This window comes from Pleurodeles waltl, chromosome 5, assembly GCF_031143425.1.
Source record: "Pleurodeles waltl isolate 20211129_DDA chromosome 5, aPleWal1.hap1.20221129, whole genome shotgun sequence".
Classification (NCBI taxonomy): Eukaryota; Metazoa; Chordata; class Amphibia; order Caudata; family Salamandridae; genus Pleurodeles; species Pleurodeles waltl.
The window spans coordinates 1,325,231,359-1,325,252,706 of NC_090444.1; the positions used below are offsets into that span (position 1 = coordinate 1,325,231,359).

The following is a 21,348-nucleotide window of genomic DNA, read 5'->3' on the forward strand; positions in this document are numbered from 1 at the left end:
GCCTAGACCTCTGTGCACTAACTAGATTATTGTGATATCAAGGCCAAAATATACAGCAGGATATCAGATTCACACACAACCAACCACTCATGGCAGGGGACGAATATGCCCATATATCATGCAGGGGACACTCCTGCTACACTGGTAAAGACTATGGGCCTCATTACGAACCTGGCGGTCTAATGAACACCAGGTTAGAGGATGGCAGTCGGACCGCTGCATATCCGATTGCAATATTATGACTGTGGCGATCGGCGATCCTGGCGGTCTTGCAGTTGTGGCAGTACTAATTGGCCAGGGCAGTGCTACCCTGGGGATTGCGACTTCGTTCTCAGCCAGCGATTTCAGGGCGGTAGCACTGCCATGAAAAGGCTGGAACAGAAATGGCACAGGGGCCCCAGGGGGGCCACCTGCATTGCCCATGCACCTGGCATGAGCAGTGCAGGCCCCCCCTCCCCCCGGGACAGCACCGCCGCAGTGTTCAGCAGACAGTGAACATTGCGAGGTTGCTGGTGCACCCTGCACCCTACAGGATTGACACTGGCTCAGTTATGAGCCGGAGACAATGCTGTAGAGTCTTTACCGCTAGGCCAGCGGGCAGAAACTCAGGTTCCCGCCCGCCGACTTAGCGAAAAACCTGTATTGGCCCCGGCAGAGAGGTAGCCACATAGGCGGCAACCGCTCAGTCGGACGTTCGGCGGACGGGTAAAACTGTCAGTTGAACTCGGAATCAAGCCCAATGTGTCGAAATCAAACCACTGTAAGAACCATTTTTGTGGGACACAGATACCAAGATGTATTCTGAAATTTAAACCATTGCATATTACTGAGAGGATAGAAGGAGTAAAACACATGGGAGTGGAAGTTCGAACCTGCATCGTTTTTAGTAAGACACATATCACTGTCTATCTAAGGGTGTAGGAACATTCTTATTTCATTCATACATACTGAGAATGGTGGTACATTTTACATGTTAGTTGCATTATGGAATGTTACAAAGAAAAAGATTTCCTTAACGTGGTTCTAACTTAAAAGCTGCATTGGTTTTCTTCACCTATTGAATTCAGGTTACATGTGATTATGGGTTCCTGATGAAGAATTGTATGCCACAATGCAGAGATAAAATCATATATTATGCATCACAAGCTAAGTGGGTTTAACATATGGAGAAAATATGAAACATTTTCATTTAATTGATTAAAAAAAAACTTTTTAAAATGAAGGGAAATAGTTGCAGTCTTAACTGCTCACTCTGTGTGAAATGCCTTCAGCAAGAGCAACACTGACTGCCACCTATGGCTATTTAAATGTTAAACTGTCACTGTTGTATTTTTTGTATATCTGAACTATGATAAAACCCTTAAATTATTCATGCCTCCACACTTTTGAGGGTATTACGGTGAGTCCAGGATCCAGCAGCTGGAATGATAATACAGGTATACAAAACAGAACACATAAAGTATTGGTATTATAGAGCATAAATACATCTAAAGAGCACTGCATCGCTGTACCTTGCAGAAGAATGGAAAAGAACTATTCATGGTGCTTGGAGTGGAATGATTCATGATTGTATAGAGTAAATAAACAGTCCAGCTGGGCTAGTAGATACCTTAACAATAACTGAGGAACAACTCTCTGAAGAGCTGTGTCTTTAGCTTTTTTGTGGTCTAGAGGATCTTGCAGTGTCAAGGCTACATATGTTGCAATGGTCACTAGTGGTACTTTAACAGCTTTCCAGCTATGCTGGTGCACTTTTTACTGCTTAGTAGGTGATGTAGGAGGTTGTTGTTTGTTTCGAGGGGCAGTAAGTGGAGGTCCAAAATGGTGGCAGTGATGTAGTTGTATTTCTTCAGTGCTCGAGTTGGGTGATAACATGAAGGAAGCCCTTTAGTCGTGGTAGTTTGGAATCAGGAATGCTGGCAAATCAACTATTTCCAGTCGCCATGTGTGTAAGGGCCTCAGTTGGGCACTAGTTCTAAAGTCTGCTCTATTTTACCATTCTGTCTGGGTTATGTTCATGATGAGTATTTTAAAGGTTAGGCCACGCTTTATGGTACATTTGAGTGATTTGGCGTCTGTTGGAGGAAATATGTGAGAATTAATTATGCTGTAGCCACTCCACAAAATGAGCCTATGGGGACACAATTGATATGAAGTATTATTTATGAGTACCAAGGCATATTGTTCTTGTGGCTCTGCTATATCTATCTTAAAGTTTCCCTGCTATACTTTATCCATAACCCTTATCAGCAAAAACTGTTGCTTATTCTGTCACCCTGCAGAGCTGAAGAAGCCATTACCCACAGTCCTATTTTTAGGTCTAACCTATTGACAGGTTTTAGCTGTGTTTGTTTAAGACGTCATGTGGACCATACCAACCTTACCATTAGTTGGCTCTATTGTCCTTTGCACTTGCTTGTCTCTTATTCAATAGCTTGCCTTCCTCTTCTTATGTGTGTCCCTCCAATGAAGCATTGTCTTATAACCATCCTTTTGATTAGCTGACTTGCATCCTTCCACTGCTCCCATGTAGAGAACTACTTATTGTCTTTTTAATTAGGCACCCTATGAATGTGCAGCTACCCCCCCCCCTGTTGCTTCCCCCTTACTCGCTCCTCCATTGCTCCCCTATCGCTTGCAGTCCTTGAAGTAAATGTATTGAAATAATTTTTGGAGGGCCCAGAAATTGCTATATACTGCCAGGTCACTGCCCATTCCAAAAAGTGCTTTTGTGCTTCTATGTTGTTCCCTCACTACCTGCCCACCTTGTTTCTAAATCCCATCCCACTTACTGCTTTGTTGCTCCTCCTATTTTTATTTTTTTTAAGATGGCCGCGATGCTATTCAAAAAGTGTTTTTGTGCAAATAAAATGCATTTTTTTAAATTTCCCAATCTAGGTGGTTTCCGCCATCTTGGATCTGCAAATAAAAAAACATAAAGGCACCCTTGTCATTCTGTAAGTGCACACATACCTGGTGTTGCGTACACACACATATGTCGTCAGACATATGCAAACTTCCAGTTTGACTGGAAAAGGTTGGCAACAAGCATTGGTAACACCAATAGGTCAACCAGTGCTTGTTAATGAAAGCATAACTGTGTACCATGAATTGCTACCCGCTGTAACGATAACTGGATATTCATTACGACCTAACATAACCCAGAACAGAACACAAATAGACTTGAGAGAAGTTGAACAAATTGGTTTGGTTGCATGTATAAAACCATGCCCAAGAAATATCTAACTATTCTATATCTACTTTCTACTGTCAGTTGTGTTCCTCTGCGCATTACGAGCCATTTCTTCATACATTTTCTCAAACCAAAAATAAGACTGTGTATTATTTTTATTTTTTTTAAAATATTTGTGTTACATTTTAACTTTAGGTACATTTCCAGCGTGTACAATGCCAGGATATAATAAGTCTTATTGCACCATTTTCACACAGATTAACAATCAAAGTTTAACTGAGGTCTCGTCATATTCCTTCTGAGGAGTTTCAAGTGTAGTTCCTGTGTACTCATTTTCCCATGTGTGTGTAAGAAGCTTATGTGTCCCGGATCTGTGGTGATGTCGTGTCTTGTGGATTACTGTGGTGGGGGGGAGGCCCATTTAATTGTCTATCAGTGGTGTGTGGGTTCTGAGTTCTTGTGTTTTTGTGTGGGGCCCTAGTCTCACTCCGGGTTTGCTGCGGATATTTGCTGGTGCAGGAGGTGGGCAAAGCAGTGACCCTTGGTTAACGAGTTAACTTGTCTGACCCATTCAACGTGCTTGAGTCTGTTAGATGAGTGAGTATTTGTCTTAGGGTCACCCTTGGTCCGGTTCATGGTGGTTTTTCATCGCTTTTGGCTTCCAATCTATTTATTAGGGTTTCCCAAACCTCACAGCCTGTGTGCTGTTGGCCCTCCCCGGCCGATTTTCGCAGCACCATCAATTCTGCACTAGCCCATTTCAGTGTTGTGTTGTGACAAATTTTCAGATCTGGAGCAGAGGCAGATTTCCAGTTCATTGCTATCAGTCTTTTATACATTACGTATGCTAGGTCTGCAAATTTATGTAAGTACTTATGTTTCTTATCTCTCTGCCTTAGTCCCAGCAGGCAAGATTTAGGGTCTGCTGTTAGCGCCAACCCCGTTAGCTCCGATATCCTCACCGCTATCTCACTCCATTCCCTGTACACTTGTGCGCATTCCCAGACCATATGATAGAAGTGCGCCAGCGGAGCCTGGCATCTTGGACAGGTTGGGTCCGAGCTGGGAAGCATATGTTTAATCCTGGCCGGGGAGAGATAAGCTTGATGTGTATAATTAAATTGCGTATAGCGGAACCTGGGGTTTCTCGATACCCCTTGTGTGTGGTGCAACGCATTCGGCCATTCCTCTTGCGAAATCGGGGTTGGAAAGACTGCGTTCCACCTTTTCTGGGTATTTTCTAAGTTGGGTGTGGGGTGTTTGTTCAGATTTTTGTATAGGTTCGATACTACTTTCGACTGGCTGTCGTATTGTAGCATATGATGTAATGCTGAGGAGGTCGAAGGTTATTGGTTCCCTGCTAGCCACAGCTTCTTGATGGAGTGGCATATAGCATAATATGTCATGAACTGACCAGGGTTTACAGGAGAGAGGTCCTGTATCTGTTCGAAGGACATTAATTTCCCTTCTTCAAAGCAGTCACCTATTGTCTCTATGCCCGCCTCCGTCCAGACCGATAGTGAACGTTTTCTTTCTCCTCTTTCCAAGCCACGAATTACGCCCAGCTGTATGAGGGGTGAGTAGGGGAGCGCGCTACGACCATTTTGAATATATCTCTTCCAGCATGCCTGCGCCACTAGCATGAGTGGTTTATCGGATACATCCCTCGGGGTCCTGGTAGCCAGCCATGCCACCAAGGGTGTGCCGCACAAGTGCATCAGTGCCCGTTCCGATTCTCCCAGTGTGGGCCTGTGTATCCAGCTCAATATCCTCTGCAGCTGTGCTGCCGCGTAGTAGCGTTCAAAGTTAGGGGCGCCTAGGCCGCCTTCAGACACTGGCCGCTGTAGTATAGTCAGTGCCACGCGCGCCCTGCCTCCCGCCCATATGAGTTGCGACAGGGCTCCGTTCAGGTCCCGGAAGTAACTCCCAAGGATCAAAAGCGGCAGTGCCACGAAATAATATAATAGCCTAGGTAGTATCAGCATGTTTGCTATCACCACTCTGCCCATCGGTGATAGCGGAAGTTTGCACCAGAAACGTAGCAACCCTTTTATAGCAGCCAGAGCTCTCCCCAAGTTCCCATCTCTGAGGTCCTCTGAGCTAGGATATATTTGTACCCCCAGGTATTTAAATGAGTCGAAACACCATTTCAGTTGCCTGGTCTGGGATGTAGCTCTATTTAGCAGCGGCCGTGGGGACAGGGGGAACACGCACGACTTACCCCAGTTCACCGCCAGGCCACATAACCCTCCGAATTCAGTCAGGAGTGAAACCACTAGCAGGATCGTCTCAGTTCCCTTCTGCAGGTATATTAGGGCGTCATCAGCATATAGAGATATTATATGTTTCGCCCCATTCCTGAGTATGCCCCAGCTGTCTTCCATCATCCGCAGGCGGGTCGCCAATGGTTCCATTGCTATTGCGAACAGCAAAGGGGACAGGGGGCACCCTTGTCTAGTGCCCCTGGCGATCGGGACACTGTCAGATACGACTCTCCCTGTCTTCACGCGTGCTTGTGGTCTGGAGTATAGTGTCTGCACCCATTGTATATATTTAGGGCCTATTCCTATTTTCCGCATGGTGTCGAACAGGAAGTCCCAACCTAGCGTGTCGAATGCCTTCTCAATGTCTAGTGCAAGCACCATTTCTTCAAGCGCCTCCGGTGGAGTGCCCCCCAACACTTCCAATAATCTGCAAATATTTAGAAAGGTGTTGCGCCTGGGGATGAAGCCATTTTGATCGTTATGTATTAAAGTGTGAATGACAGGCGCTAGTCTGTTAGCCAATACTTTACCCAGGAATTTACAGTCAGTGTTTAATAATAACGGTCTGTAGGATTTAACGTCCATGGGGTCCCTACCCTGTTTGGGTAGGAACACTATCATGGCTTCTCTTTGTGAGGGGAGCAGCACCTTGTGGTTCTAGGCTTCTTCAAACACTTTCAGTAGATGAGGCTTTAAATAATTTGAGTACTTCGTGTAATATTCTAGTGGGAGGCCATCTATTCCCGGTCCTTTATTCCTGGGCATCTGTGTTATTGCTACATTTAACTCCTCTACACTCAACGGGACCTCCAGTTTCTCGGCGTCTCCCTGGGACAATTTTGCTAACTGGGATCCTGCCAGGAATGCAGTGAGCTGTGTGGGCGTACAGGCAGTTCTCTTGGCTTAAAGGTTAGCGTAATATTCCCTGAATGCCCCATTTATCTCCTGTTGTGTGGAGACCATCTCTCCCTTGTATAGTCGTATGGCCCCTATTGGGGGTTGTTGTTGGTCTCCTTTCAGGAGCCATGCCAGTAGCCTGCCTGACCTGTCTCCTTCCGACTGCTGTCGCATCAAGTAATATTTGTAATCATGCCTGCGGAGGCAATCATCCGCTTCTTTATATTTTGAGCGCACCTCTTGCAGTGCGGTGTAGGGTACCTCCTGTCTTGCGACCGCTGTTTCCAGCTCTCTCAACTCCTTCTCTAGGTTACTGATCTCCGAATATAGAGAGCGCCTAACTCCCCAAGTGGACGACATACAATAACCCCTGACCACCACTTTATGTGCCTCCCACTCTGCTGCTCTTGTGCTCGCGGAATTTATGTTGGTTTCCCAATATTGCCTCAATGCCGTGCCCAGTCCCTCTGCATATGCCTGATCTTGGAGTGCCTCTGGTTGTAGCCGCCAGGTGGGGATCGCTGATCGAGTTCCGCCCCATTTTAATATCATTTTGAGCTGTGAGTGGTCCGACAGTGTCTTAGCCAGGTACTCAGGCTCGCTCAACATTGTACATATATCTGCAGTGTCCCAGAATATGTCTATTCTAGTATACACTCCGTGGGGTATTGAGTAGAATGAGTATTCTCTTTGTAGGGGGTGTAGCATGCGCCATACATCATAGAGTTTCATATTTTCCGCCCAGGTCTGTAGGGGGCTCTTAGTTCTTCTATCTATTGTACCTTTCTTGGGTGGGGTTGATCTATCCAGCGCTGCATTCGGTAAGCCATTAAAATCCCCTCCCCATATGGCGGGGCCGCAGGGTTTGCTAGTAGTGCCGGAGTGTTTCCAGAAAGCCCGCCAGTGCGCTGTTGGGGGCGTAAATCCCTATGAGCGCCAAGTGCCTCCCATCCAATTGTCCTTCCACTATCACGTATTTGCCTCCTGGATCTACTTTGTGTGAGGTTCGTGTAAACGGGACGCCTCCTGCTATCCAGATTAAAACCCCCCTAGCGAACGCTGAGTAGGCTGTGCCTGTTATCTGCCCGCCCCATCTCCCACGGATTTCCTGCAGCTCGGGTTCCAGTAAGTGTGTTTCTTGTAGGATAGCTACGTGTGCTCTCTGACGTCTGAGGCGAGCGTGCACCTGCGCCCTTTTTCCCGGTGTGCCCATGCCCCTCACATTCCATGTAATTATTTGGTATTGGTGTTCATGTGAAGTCATATGCCCAGACGTGTCACTGTATGGTGCAGCTGCAACCTGCACTTCTCAGTGTGCAGCTCCCTCTTGAACTCCCCCCCAATCCACCGGGTGAGTATTTAAGACTGACATCCTCCATGGTGTATTCTGCTCTCTGAGTTGACCTAAAACAAACCCTTTAACTCCCCGAATCCCTCCCCTCGTTCTAACTATTGCCCTGATCCAACTACTAACCCTTAGTGAAACACCCCATGTACTACTATGTGGTGGGAGCTGTATCCGTTCGGATACCTGTGGGGGAGCCGTGTTACTATCAGATGTGGCCCTTGTGTGGAGCACGCATCCTTCCTCAGACCTGGTCTGAGGGCGTGTGTGTGTATGGGTGTGAGCACTCCCATTGTACTGTGTTATGTAGTGCTGATCTCCCTCTTTTGTTTGCCCGCAGGTATTTATCGGCAGACACACCGGTCAGTGATTTAATTGTTCAAAAGATACTATTTGTAGCCAACGGGCTGGCGATTCGGTTCTTTTTGCTGTTTCTTCTGTGTCCCAGTCGCTCTTTGTCTTGTCGGGACCCAGGGATCCGGTGTGCTTTTTTCGTTTACAGATCATCTGCTGTTCTAGGGGTGACCTCTGGGCCCCGGTGTGTCTCTGTGATCGTGGAGTCCGAGCTGGCCGATTCAGAGTCTGTGCCCTCCGAGTGGCGCTCCCTAAGTGTCTCGAAGGAATTCTGTGTTAATAACGGAGTTTCTTTTAGTACTTTTGCTCTTTCCTCTGCTGCTTGTTTCTCCGTGGGCTGTCCCTTGTGGCGTTTCTTGTTGCGTTTTCTCGATGTGGAGGGCATCCATTCCTCCTCTTCATTCGCTCCCTCCCTGGACAGTGCTATGCCTTTGGCATGCATCCAGGTCCAAGCATCTTCGGGGGATGTGAACACATGGGTACGTTCTTCCGAGATCACCCTCAATTTGGCAGGGAAAAGAAGAGCATATTTGATGTTGTGTTCCCGGAGCCGTTGTTTGACTTTCATAAAGGAGTTTCACTGTTTCTGTACTTCCTGAGTGAAGTCTGGGTAAGCATGGACCACTGAGCCCTCCAGCCGGAATGGGCCTTTGCTGCGAAATTGCTGCAGTATCAAATCACGGTCTCTGTAATTTAGTAGCCTCACTATTAATGTCTGGGAGGTTGACCCGGTAGAGGCGGTCTGCCCGGGATTGTATACGCTCGCTCAACAGAGAAGAACTTCGAAGGGGCCCCGCTCAGTACTTCTTTAATTAGCCATTGCTCTATGATTAGTTCAGAGTTCTGTTCTGGTGAGTGCTCGGGGAACCCCACGAAGCGGATGTTGTTGCGACGGGATCTACTTTCCGCTTCCTCGGCGCGCCTCCATAGGATCTTCACCTCTGCGTCCAGGCGCTGGAGTTGTTTCCGGTTGTCAGAGGCCATGGGGGTCGTCTTGCTCAGGGTATCCTCTGTAGTTTTCACTCTCTCAGTTAAGTTCCGATGATCCACTCTGAGTAGATTTAAATCTTGTGATACTGTGTCTATTTTTAGTTCTAGCGTGGATTTAGTGTCCATGATTGCCTGTAGCACTTTTTCGAACTGAACAGAGTGGGATAGAAGCGTGCTTTCCAGTGGTTGTAAGGTTAGGAGTTGCTGTTGGTCATTGGGCGGCGACGGGCCGGGCGCGGTTCGTTCTTGGTGTTTCGCTGACTTAGATTTCCCGGCCATTGTTATTCTTCTTCTGTATTTCCCGTTGTCAGAGATCAGTTAAACTGAGCGTTTCTAAAGCGACGATGCGCCCCGGGAGTTCCAATCTACCTTTTGGCGTGGTGTACTTTGTTTAGGACCCCAGTCCCTGTTCCTGGTCCCTCCCTTTCTATTCGAACTGTGAAGGAGTATGCTGGGTCAAGTGCAGCTGTCAGGGGGGGGGGATCTTGGTGCTGTTAGTTGGGCGCTCCGGTCCCTGGTCGAGCGCAAGTGCCTCCGCTGAGCGTCCGCCCCGTGCCGAGCCCCCGCCGAGGAGGGGGAGAGGCAGGGCAATCCTGGTGGCCGCAATATTCCTCTGCCAGTTTCCCCTCCGTGTGCGTCCGCAGGCCCCAACCTGCGCGACGCGGGAATGTCCGATGAGGGCGCAGGGGGGAAAAGGAGGGGGGGGGAAGCCCTCCGGTTGGGCTGCCCCTCTCCGCTGTTTTTTTGCCTGCTTGCTGTGTTGCCCCCTTTGCCCTCCTCGCTCCTTTCTGTTTCCCCGTCCCTGGATGGGAGGGGGGGGGGAGCAGCTGTTAGTCAGTTTCCCAATGAGGCTTCAAGAGGCTCTTGCTGCTCACTCGATGTGGCTCCTTTAAGATTTCTTCGTGTCCGGGCCGGGTACCGTGCCCGGACACAGCTGCTTTTCCTGCTCCTATGTCCCCTCGCTGCTTAATGCTTTGGGCGGCTTATTCCCCGCGGCGCAATCCGCTGGTGCCCGCCGCACCGCTCAGCCGGCACAAAGGAGGCAGGGAGGGAGGGGGGGGAAGAAGAAAGAGCGATACAGCCGCGGGGGGGTCACCCCAGTGCCTGGGCCGCGGCCCCCGATGCTCCCCTGACCCAAAGGCCCCAGGCCTCTTACCTCCGCCCCCGGTTCCCGGCCCCTCCCGTCAGAGGCACGGGGCTCCGGGGCGCCGCCATTGCGCAACTCAGTGGCCGTGCCCTTCCTCCGGCTCCCTCGCCGGCTCAATCTTTCCGCGCGGGCTCGAACAGCCCCGCGCGCCTCCCAGGGACCGGGCGCTCACCACCGGGAACTGCCTCCGTTCCACGGGAGTGCCCTGCAGGATGCTTTAACCAGGTCCGAGTCGGAGCTCCTCGTTAGGCGCCCGACTCGGTGGCCATCTTGGCTCCGCCACCATAAGACTGTGTATATAATGCATAATATTTTGTATGCCAGATTTTCATAACAGTGGGAACTTCACGATATTGTATAAACGTGAGTAAATACTATTTTTGCTGCCTGTGGTATAGAATGACACAAACAGCTTTTACTCCAGTCCATATTACAGAAAGATTTACACATAAGTACAAGACGGAAAAACATTCTGAAACCATATGTAAGACATGCTAATATATCATTTAAAATGAGCAGTATGCACTTTAGCAAATAATTCATAGCCTACAAGTACACCTTTAAAATACAGCATATTGAGCTAGCGCAATTTTTGCTGCATAAAAAAATGAAACAGCTGCATTTGATCCCTTGCATATTCCACAAGCATTCCTATCTTTTTTGCACCAGCGGTAAGATATCTTAAAATGGCCTCGGGAAGCTATTTATGGCGCATTGCATTCTTAAATTCCTATAAGTTTTTATTAGCTTTTAATGAGTAATTCGTTCTCGGTGTTCCTACAAACAAGAAAATTATTTTACCTATATGTGGGCTGAAAAAATGGTTCTTGGTTCTAGAATTGGTTATAGTTGTAAAATCAGTGTGGGGAGTCTCTTCCGTACAATTTAGCATCCCATCGGTGTCAGCCTCATCGTAGGAGTTAATACCCACTAATGTAATTTATTTATTAGGGAATGAAGGAACATTTTTGAAATGTTGTTTGATCTTTATTTTATTTGTTATATATTTATTACCACATTATTTTCTCAAGTGTAAGTTAAAGGAGAACTCAAAAAACATAACATACAGGTCATAAAATAACGTTTTTGATTTTCACATTGAAGGGTACTAAAGGCAGTATCAATAGCATGACCCAGGAGATGTGCAGAAGGCCAGATGTACTAATTCCATACAGTAATGGCTTTAGATCGAAGAAGAATGCCTAATCATGCCTAATGTATGTCTGTTTGTCTTTTTTCACTTATGATGGCTGCCTCTTGGATTTTTTTTTTTAATTTCTGTATACATAAGTTGCTCTTGCTGTGATCAAGATTGTAAGCACTGCATCGAACCAACCGCATTAGAGCAGGCTGGGTTGTCACGCCAGGGATCATCATCTTCATCTGTTTCCCCTCATACTCAGTCAGCCCCAACACCCCCATCCGGCATTATGCCGCCTCTCCCTGGAGCTGTACAGTAAGTCAGGGCCTGTTTCAAGCCACGCGCTGCTATGGGGATGCATGGACTATTGCTTTAAAGGATTTGCAGTAATTGTTTCCCTGCTAAGCTGTTTGTCGTTCTGGGCACAAACTGATAAAACATTGTTAAAATGCATATTAACCCATTTCAAATAAAACTGCATCAGTGTTCCCAATTTGTGCATGCTATACTTGTTTCAACTTCTGTTTATTTAGGACTATAACGCAACATCCCTTAATACTGTCTCCGCTAGTTTAATATTACATTTATTTCAACCCATATTTGCCCCTTATTTGATGTTCATTTTTTAAATCTGAATATTCTAGCGTCCTACTGCTGCAGTAAAGAGACACTGTAAGCTCAGTGGTAAATAGTACCAGGTTCTCCAGCTAGCCACTGGATATCCTTTCCAAAACAATGGTCTTACTTAAGGAGAACTGCAGGAAAATTGGTCTCTGCATTCCCCGCAAAAAAACTGACTGCCGTAATATGTTAAAGGGCAGCTAGATGTGCAGTCCTATTGTCAGTTACAAATTGCTGTTTCCACCTGTGTTCATGTTCAGTGACTGAGGTAGGCTCAACCTTGAAGTGAAAACTGATCCAGGTGACAAGTTGTGTAATGAACCTTTGGTGACCGCACAACTTTTCCATTAGGCATTCCATTCTTCAAAAATAAATTTAGTACCCACGTAAACTATTCTTTGCATTTTAACCAAGATGTAATCAAAAACGTTTTAGTTTCTCGTCCATTTCTTGTGACACATTTTCACATCTTGCTATTGTGGTGTGTCATTGAATAATTAAACCTGTTAAGGTAATATCCTACAGGGCTCCCTGGAACATGATTGATTCCATCCAGGAAACAGGATGAGACTTGATGATAAAGCATTCCATTAATAAAGTGGGGGGGGGGTCTTAAAAAGAAAGAAACAAGGATTCCTGTTAAAGAGCTTTTTCTACTCTTGCTTGATCTGCAGATAAGTAGGGCTGTAGGATACCTGTGTAAGTAGTGTCTTTGAATGGCCAGTAACGTCAGACTCCCAGAAGCATTTCTAGAACTGTGGTAGGCATCATCTGTTCCTAAGGGTGCATGGATAGTCTAACAGTTTGTAAGGAGTCACAAATATTGAGTCACTACTTTACAGGCACAGTTACATTCCAATTTTATTGCTGTGAAACATCATTCAACAGTGGTTAATATAATGAATCAGTGCATTGCATGCTCATAAACTTGTAGATATAAATTTCTATCTACCTAATACTAACCTCTACATACGCTGTGATGGATGGGAATTTAAAGAAAGAGTCTACAGCCTCCCTCAATTAATATTGCACTTGTAGTGTACTCTCTGATTCTCATACACACCACTTCAAAAGCCCCAAATCATTATGGTAGTTTGTGATGCAAATCTCACTGGACTTTGTTGGAAGTCACTTCTCGGCACTACAGAGAGAGGCTGTCAGGAATAAAGACCAATCATCTCCCCAAATGAGACCATGTTCATGGTTGAGATAGATTGGATGTTTGCGAGTCCATGCTCACATATCCCAGTGGATTGATGGAGGAGAGAAAGTCTCCTTGAAAAGGCAGGTTTTCAGCTTTTTATTGACATATTGAATGATACTAGACCATGTTAGTGTTCCCAAATGTTTTATTGATCTTTTCTCATGTTTCATGCAATTGAATCTAGATTAAATATTTAGGATTACCTTGTTGGATCTCAAGTTGGAATTTTGCTCATTGGAAGGAAGTAAAGCTAGAGGATATTTCAAAAATCTACCCTTCCCATGCCTTGAACGTGATGCAGAGTAATTTGAATTTTCCTATCTGCACCAAGAGAAAATGTAGTTCTTTGAGAGCTAGCATTAAGTGAGCAGTTTTGTTTTCAAAGTTAAATAAGAGCCTTGTTGCTTGATTTTTATAGGCACTGTAGTTCCAAAATGTCTTTCTTGGGGGTTTGCAGACAAATTATGCAACAGTAATTGAGCTGAAATTATACCAGAGCCCCTGAAAATTCAGTGTGATGTCATTCAAAGCTCGGGATCAGACTCCTAATGAGCATTAGTTAGTATTAATCAGTATAATACCAAGGCGCCCTAGCTTTTTTAAAGTCCAAATGTTACCATTTTATCAATGGGCCTAGCATCAGAAATTTGAAGGACAGAAGAGTAACAGTTGGCTACATCAGAAGATGTGCTTTGGGAACAGTAAGGGTAAATCTCTTGTACAACATCCATTTCTTGTTTTTTCTTTGGGCCCTCTGTGAGGGAGGTGGCACTCCAGAGTATCTGTTTTCCCATACTTGTGGACTGCTTTTTACTTTGGAACTTTACATTGGTAGTAACCTGAATGCTCTTGTTCAAGAAACAAAGTACTTTATATTTTGGTCTAGAATATTTTTGTCCTGGTCTTGGTCAGTAAACCTGACTGAAAACCACCCAGACAAATAAATAGCCAAGGGAGTCTCAAGGCACCTGGCCAGGCAGTTTCAGGCCATTCGTGTGGAGAACAGTAGTTTGAATATTTATTGATAACTTACTAGTCCTTGCTGCTTTTAGTATAGTTTTTGTCACATAAGTACGAGCAGAACTAAACCGATAAAGGTAGGTATAAATAAGCTGTTTTTAAAAAAAACTGAAACCAGGTCCTACAGTTCAGAGTCCAACATTATTTTTTGTGCTTGCCTGGGTGCTGAGAAAAGACTGACCCAACCAATGTAGTCTTCAGACTAACCACAAGCATACATTGGTTTCTTATCATTATAGTAGTAGCATAGAGTTATTCCATGTGGAAGTTTTAATATGTTCTTGGCCATCTCAGGACCCATGTAATGGGACAGTGGTGACAGTTAAAGATATGCATTGTATTCAATTGGCTATTATACTGTAGCCTTCTGTTTTAATGCTCCCTGGCAAAAAACTGTAAAATGTAGTGGGCTGTAGACCCGGGTGCTGAGTTCCCAGTAAAATAGTCCAAAACTCCTCAGTCAAACACCCACTTTCCAAAAAGCAAGAGTCTCACACAAGTCGAAGTAAATGAAGATTTGTACAGTGCTAAGACTCTCAAGGTCCTAGTGGCTACCAGTCATCAGTTGTCTTTTTTCAGTTAAGGCTTAGGGGGTCATTCTAACTTCGGTTCCCCCGGCAGAATACCGCTGCGCGGTCAAATGACCGCCGTGGTAATTCTGGCTTTTCCGCTGGGCGGGGCGGGCGACCGCCAAAAGGCCGCCCGCCCGCCCAGCGGGAAAGCACCAGCAACGAGGATGCCGGCTCCGAATGGAGCCGGCGGAGTTGCTGGTGTGCGACGGGTGCAGTTGCACCCGTCGCGATTTTCAGTGTCTGCCTCGCAGACACTGAAAATCAATGTGGGGCCCTGTTAGGGGGCCCCTGCAGTGCCCATGCCAGTGGCATGGGCACTGCAGGGGCCCCCAGCCCTGTTCTGGCGGTGAAAACCGTTCCCGCCAGCCAGGTTCTGGCGGTGAAAACCGCCAGAACCAGGCTGGCGGGAAGGGGGTCGGAATCCCCATGGCGGCGCTGCTTGCAGCGCCGCCGTGGAGGATTCCCTGGGGCAGCGGGAAGCCGGCGGGAAACTGCCGGCTTCCCTTTTCTGACCGCGGCTTTACCGCCGTGGTCAGAATGCCCCCGGAAGCACCGCCAGCCTGTTGGCGGTGCTTCCGCGGTCTTTGGCCCTGGCGGTCCATGACCGCCAGGGTCAGAATGACCCCCTTAGTCCAAGTGGAACTCAGATAAGGACCGAGCTGGTTTTCTTGTTTTTTTTTTAATGGGACTGATGTTGCAGTGGATTAACACCCACTATGAAGTCTCCTATTGGTACCAAACGTGAGGGGTTTTATAACCCTAACAAAGCAGGTCATGGCAAGATCTTTCACTGGCAGTGGTTCCCATGGGACCCCAAGGCTTCATCATTTCCTTCCCACTGGATCCCCAACACTTGTTATAGGTATCCAACTACAACCTTAAACTGTCTTATCTTTGGAACTGTAAGAATTAGAAATATGTGTACAGAGGGTGGCGGATACATTTACCCTAAAGGGACCACCATCTCTCCCTAACTGTAGGCCAGAGAAAATAGTCAAGCCATAACCCCATGTACAAGATCCAAAAGTTACTATGGCTGCAAGGACCAAAAATCAGGGGCAAATATAGTAGCAAGCGGGCAGTGAATGAGATGAAAAATATGGGAACAAATGTATTGTGATGCATCTTTCACTCTCTAATGCCTCCTTTACATATCAATAAAAAAAGGCTATGCCATTACAAGAAAAGCTCTGACTTCATCTTGGGACGCGCCTATAGTAATCCCTGGATAGACCACCATTTTGGAAAGGGCATTTCATAAGGTTTGGCCGCAACATTTTATTCCACACGTGTTCAACAAAGTACACAAAGAAAAAAACACAAGATTGAGGTTCTTTGAATGCTGCACACTGCAGCCCTGTCGCCACTCATCTATTTGATGGCCCTCGAAAGTTGCAGAGCACCCCTTATGAGTGACCGTGATTGCTAAAACATCAGCTTGGTCTGAGCCCCAAGTATGTCCGGCATTGTCTTGCAACATACTGCCTGGCCATATTATAAGCACACAGTCTTCCCCCGCTTGCTGCCTCCTCGGATAAGCCTCGGCATAAATGTTATAGTTTGCTCCTCTCCTCTCAGGCAGTCCAGCTCCTCATACTTGTGCTGGTCAAAATGACAAGGAGTTCCAGGAATCTGAGCTTGACCCAAGCCTGTCAGTGACCGAAGATGACCTCTATTTTGCCAGCTTTGGGCACACAGGTGTGAAGCCTACCAAAAACAAGCTTTGTTGAAAAATGTACATTGTCTTCCCATCATGGGAAGTGCATCTTAACTCTTTGTCCATATTTTGTGGGCTCTACTTGGAGGTAGCGTCAGATCCGTCCACACTGGTCAGATCTGTTCATTGTTCTCAGGACTATTTCATTCACAGTGCTCATCTTGCTAGGCAACATCCAACAGTACAGAAAAGTGGAGTTGGGGGAGTTGCACTGAGGAGGGTTAAAAGTATATTACAGATGAAAGAGATAGGAAACCCTACCACCCACCACTGGAGTCCAAGCAATGTGGATTCTGAGCAACATGTGCATTCCTGCTGTAACGTCCACCATGGACGCAAACCGACGTTAGGGAAAAGACAGTTTTGTCCAGCCATCCATACGGTGTCCCTGAGAACAGCCACCAGCTATATCAGACACAGTAAAAAACACGCATTTCTACCTAATCCATACAAGCGTAGGCAAGGGATCCAGTTATGTGGGACTAGATGGACCTTTAATGGGCAGAGCTGGTAGGAAATCTCTCCACCATGGTTGTATGTAAAATGGGCTTGTGCTCTTGGACTATAAACCCGCCGCCGCTACTTCCGGCCACATCATAGCCTATTATCAAGTGACAGTAGCCATCTCCATTTGGGTGTATCTTCTTTCAAAAAAGCTAGAATCTGTTAAATAGAGTCTCATGAACAAGGCAGCGCATGTCAATGGGCTCACAGATTGTTGAGTTCACCTTTGGGTGAAAAGGTGGCATGTGATAGAAAATAGAACAGGGAGAGCCATCCCAGTTTTAAGAAGCTATGTAATGGATTTGCATTTGAAAAGTAGCATTAGAAAAGTACATCTAGTGTCCTTTCTTCTTCAGGAGGACATTGCTTATAAAATTGACTAGCACTGAGATTACAGTGTCTCCTTCAGTTTGCAATACATTACCTGCATAGCATATTTTACTGAGCTATGAAGGCACTAAAATATACATAAACTCCGCTAATTTGATGTACAAAATTAGCGGGCATAATTCTTTTCTTTTCTTCATATAGCAGCTTTCTAAACCAGTGCTATATTTTTCTTTGCAATTATGTGTTCTTTTTCATATGACTCCTAGGAGCACGCAAAAAAGAGGAGAATCATTTGGAATCAGCAAAATAGGAAACAAAATCAAAGGTGTTTTTAAAGGTGCAACAACGATGGAGGGTGCTCTACTACCAAACCATGGTATGACGGAAACCGAAACTGACATGGTGAGTCCTGAGATAATGTTAACATATTCTGCCTTATGTTAATTTTGTAAAACCTAGAGAGAGGAGAGCTTTCATAGTTGTATTCACTTGATGTACATTGTGATGAAAACATAAAGTAGAAATAACAATGTCATTTTATATTTAATTCCTAGGAATTGTATTTCTCTATTACTGTGGGATGTATGGATTGAGTGAGGTATGCATTGGAGGACACAATGACGGGATACCCAATCCCTGAAATGTGTCCGTCTTTAATGTGTGGTCTGTGGTTTTATGCTGTGTTAATGATGGTGCAGCAAAGTGGATTGGGTAGAAATTAAGTATTCAGAAATGGGCACTGGACACATAACTGCTCCTTGAAAAGTAAATGTAGTGCATGCCCCAGTTTTCTTATGTGTGTAATGAAACTACTAAATAAATCAAGTTGGAAAATAATTATGTTTTCCATTTTGAAAGCCCAAATCATGTAGGCACCGTGGTTACCTTATAGTGGAAAGTCCACGTCATGCGTGTCCCCTAGTAGAGAAACAATACAGATGAATATAAACCTTCAGGATAGGACGTCCTAGTTTCATCAAATGAACGTCCCTCTTGCAACCCGGAAATTGTATCGAATGGAGAAGCATTTCGTGGGAAAGGGACAATCAGCTAATGCTCAGAATATTTACAGTTTCGAATAGATCATTATGGTAAACTGAAAATTCCTGGTAGCTTGATCGGCTTAGTTTGGAATTAAATGTCCAAACAAGGAGGGATATTGTTATGCATGCAGATTGGAGAGGTCAGGATGCAGAAATACTTAAATATATCAAATGAGATAACATAACCCAGTTTAAAATGAATGAGGTAAACATGCATAGTGTCCCAGTGCACACTTCTTTTATGATTAGTAATTAAAAATAATATTTACAAAAGGTACATTTGAGTTATTTGAGAGAATACCTCCTCTAAGCTACCCTCCAAGAACCTAGCATTGATCTCTCCATCTCTTGGATAGTTCTTAATAGTTGCTTTGTGGAGGGATCAAACGTGCACCAAGAGCAAGAATTTAACCAATTAGCAATTAAAATGTGGGTTATCATGGTTAAGGCTCGCTATTATGGCACCTCTACATGAGCGAATGCTTCTGTCATTGAAAGCCTTTTTTAGTAGCTTTGTTTGGAGGTGGCGTAAAGTAGGGCAAATGCAGACTTGGTGGATAAGATCATCTCTTGTGGCTTTTCAGAATCTGCCTTCTGTGGCCCCACTGTATTCCCAGTTTGGCCGACTTGCCAATGCTGGAGTGCGGCCGAGGCGCGTGGCCATTACTCTGATGTTTATGTGAGCTGGATAGGGGATACTAAGATACATTGCTGGTTTCAGGGCACCATAGCTGTTGATCACTGTCCAGGCATGAGATCGGGCTCTGAAATTGATTTTATCTGCCAGGCACGAGTGTAATTTAACTACTTTGTTGACTACTCTTTTAAAGGTAGCATATGTTGTGTTCATGGCCCATAGTTCGATCAAGGTCAATATTTTGATGGAATTGTCTAAATATTTTTGATAAGCTGATTGTGAGTCGCTTTGCATGGCCACCCATAGGGCACTATTTAGTGGAGCGTCCTTCGATTGCCGCATCTTGAACCAACATTTTATTGTAGTTGATCTTCTACCCAGGTCTTGTTTTTTAAGGCCATTCTCAAGGCAGATTTGTGACTGCGAACATTTTGTGGCAGGGCGAATGCTTGCCGTTAAGCGTTGGTCTGCAGTGTGTCCAAGAGGACTGCATCTTGTCCTCTCAAAGCCGCACTTGCATAAGTGATCGTGGGAAGCAGTTTTGCTGAAATTACTGCTAACAGCGGCAGAAAATAGAGGCCGTCCAGGTTTTTTGCTAACAGACATAAGGCATAAGTTAAAGCCTTCCCTTTTTGGTGCAATGTATTGTTTTTGGTGCAAAAATGCCATTTGAGTGCAGGTAGATGCCAAGGTGATTGTAGCTGTCTACCACTTCCAGGTACAAATGCCATATACACTATTTTTTTTATTAACTCTTCTTATTTGGTTTTCAGCAGGTGCATAACATGCCCAAGTAAGCTTTACATATTGGTAAATATTCATAGCACCAAAACTAGAGAGAAATAAGCAACAATGTGTCAGGCATGTTATTGGTAATAGTCCTATACGTCATGGACATTGCTTTTATGTCTAGGCTCTCCATCAATAATCTACCTTCCAGCAGGGCGTAGTCAGGTAGCCCCTCCCTCTGGAGGCCCTCCGCTTTCCATGCGTGCCACAGACATGCATAGTGAAGGAACTGTGATGGTCATTCTGACCCCGGCGGGCGGCGTTTGCCGCCCGCCTGGCGGGAACCGCCATTTGGCCGCACCGTGGTCAAAAGACCGCTGGTGCCATTCTGACCTTCCCGCTGGTCCGGCGGGCGCTACCCAAGGTAGCGCCCGCCGGCCCAGCGGGAAGGAGCCCTGCAACACAGAAGCCGGCTCCGAATGGAGCCGGCGGTGTTGCGGGGGTGCGACGGGTGCAGTTGCACCTGTCGCGCTTTTCACTGTCTGCTAAGCAGACAGTGAAAAGCTTAATGGGGCCCTGTTAGGGGGCTCCTGCACTGCCCATGCCAGTGGCATGGGCAGTGCAGGGGCCCCTAGACACCCGTTACCGCCAGCCTCTTCCTGGGGGTGACAACCACCAGAAACAGGCTGGCGGTAAGGGGGTCAGAATCCCCATCGCCGCCATGGCGGATTCGCCCAGCCGGGGGTAAACCGGCGGGAAACCGCCGGCCCCGGTTTTCTGACCGCGGCTTTACCGCCGCGGTCAGAATGGACAAGGAAGCACTGCCAGCCTGTTGGCGGTGCTTCCGTCATCCGCGGCCCTGGCGGTCTTTGACCGCCAGGGTCGGAATGACCCCCTGTGTCTTGCTAAGTGCATGCTCAGTTTGAAAGGATGCAAAAGGCATAATATCTCCCCCTCATCACATCTCCAACCTTGGAAATACCGATGTGGTCCCAGGCCTCAAAACCTATCAGTTTACTAATTTCTGGCAACCAACATCCCTCCCAAAGGGGAAGAGGGGGGTCTCCCTTGTGGGTAGGTGATGGCATCTCAGTACAGTGGTACCCTTAGACCATGCACTGAGGGACACCTTAGTGGTTGGTAAAAGGTGTTGCCGCCACCTTCTCCGTATAAAGACTGGAGACAGGATTTTCTTTCCCATTGCAGTCTCTCCAGTTGAAAAGTAGGGTGTTTCCACTCCCGCAGAAAGAGCGCATGTCTCATGCCAGAGTCACGAAGACTCCTGGATGGGATCTGTTAATATGTATTTTGTAAAACATATAGCGAATTCGGGAAAGGGATCATCTTAAACATGGCTACACGCCCCATCAGTGTAAGGAGCCCTCTCCAGCATTCCAAGTCAGTTCGACAGTCTCTCGTCGCCCTCCACAAATTACTAGTATGGCAGGGGTCTGCCCTATGTGTCATATAGATACTGAGGTACTTGAATCCCTCACGCGAATATTGCAGATGATTTGGGAGGGAATGAATAGCTGTGTCTTTCTGCTGGGCATACAAAACTGATTTGTTCCAATTCATCTTGTAGCCAGAGTAGCGCCCATATTCCTCAAACAAGTGGAAAAGTCTTGGGAGTAATACTA

The 21,348-nt window shown here is 46.2% G+C and overlaps 1 protein-coding gene across 3 annotated transcripts in view; it reads left to right on the forward strand.

Annotated features, from left to right (window-relative positions):
* Positions 1-21,348, forward strand: part of SNX14 (sorting nexin 14) — a 627,761-nt gene that overhangs the window by 299,625 nt on the left and 306,788 nt on the right. For all 3 annotated transcript variants that reach the window (XM_069235584.1, XM_069235585.1, XM_069235586.1), the window contains one exon: positions 17,566-17,701. In XM_069235584.1, coding sequence (XP_069091685.1) covers positions 17,566-17,701 — 136 coding nt within the window. The remainder of the gene's footprint in view (positions 1-17,565; positions 17,702-21,348) is intronic.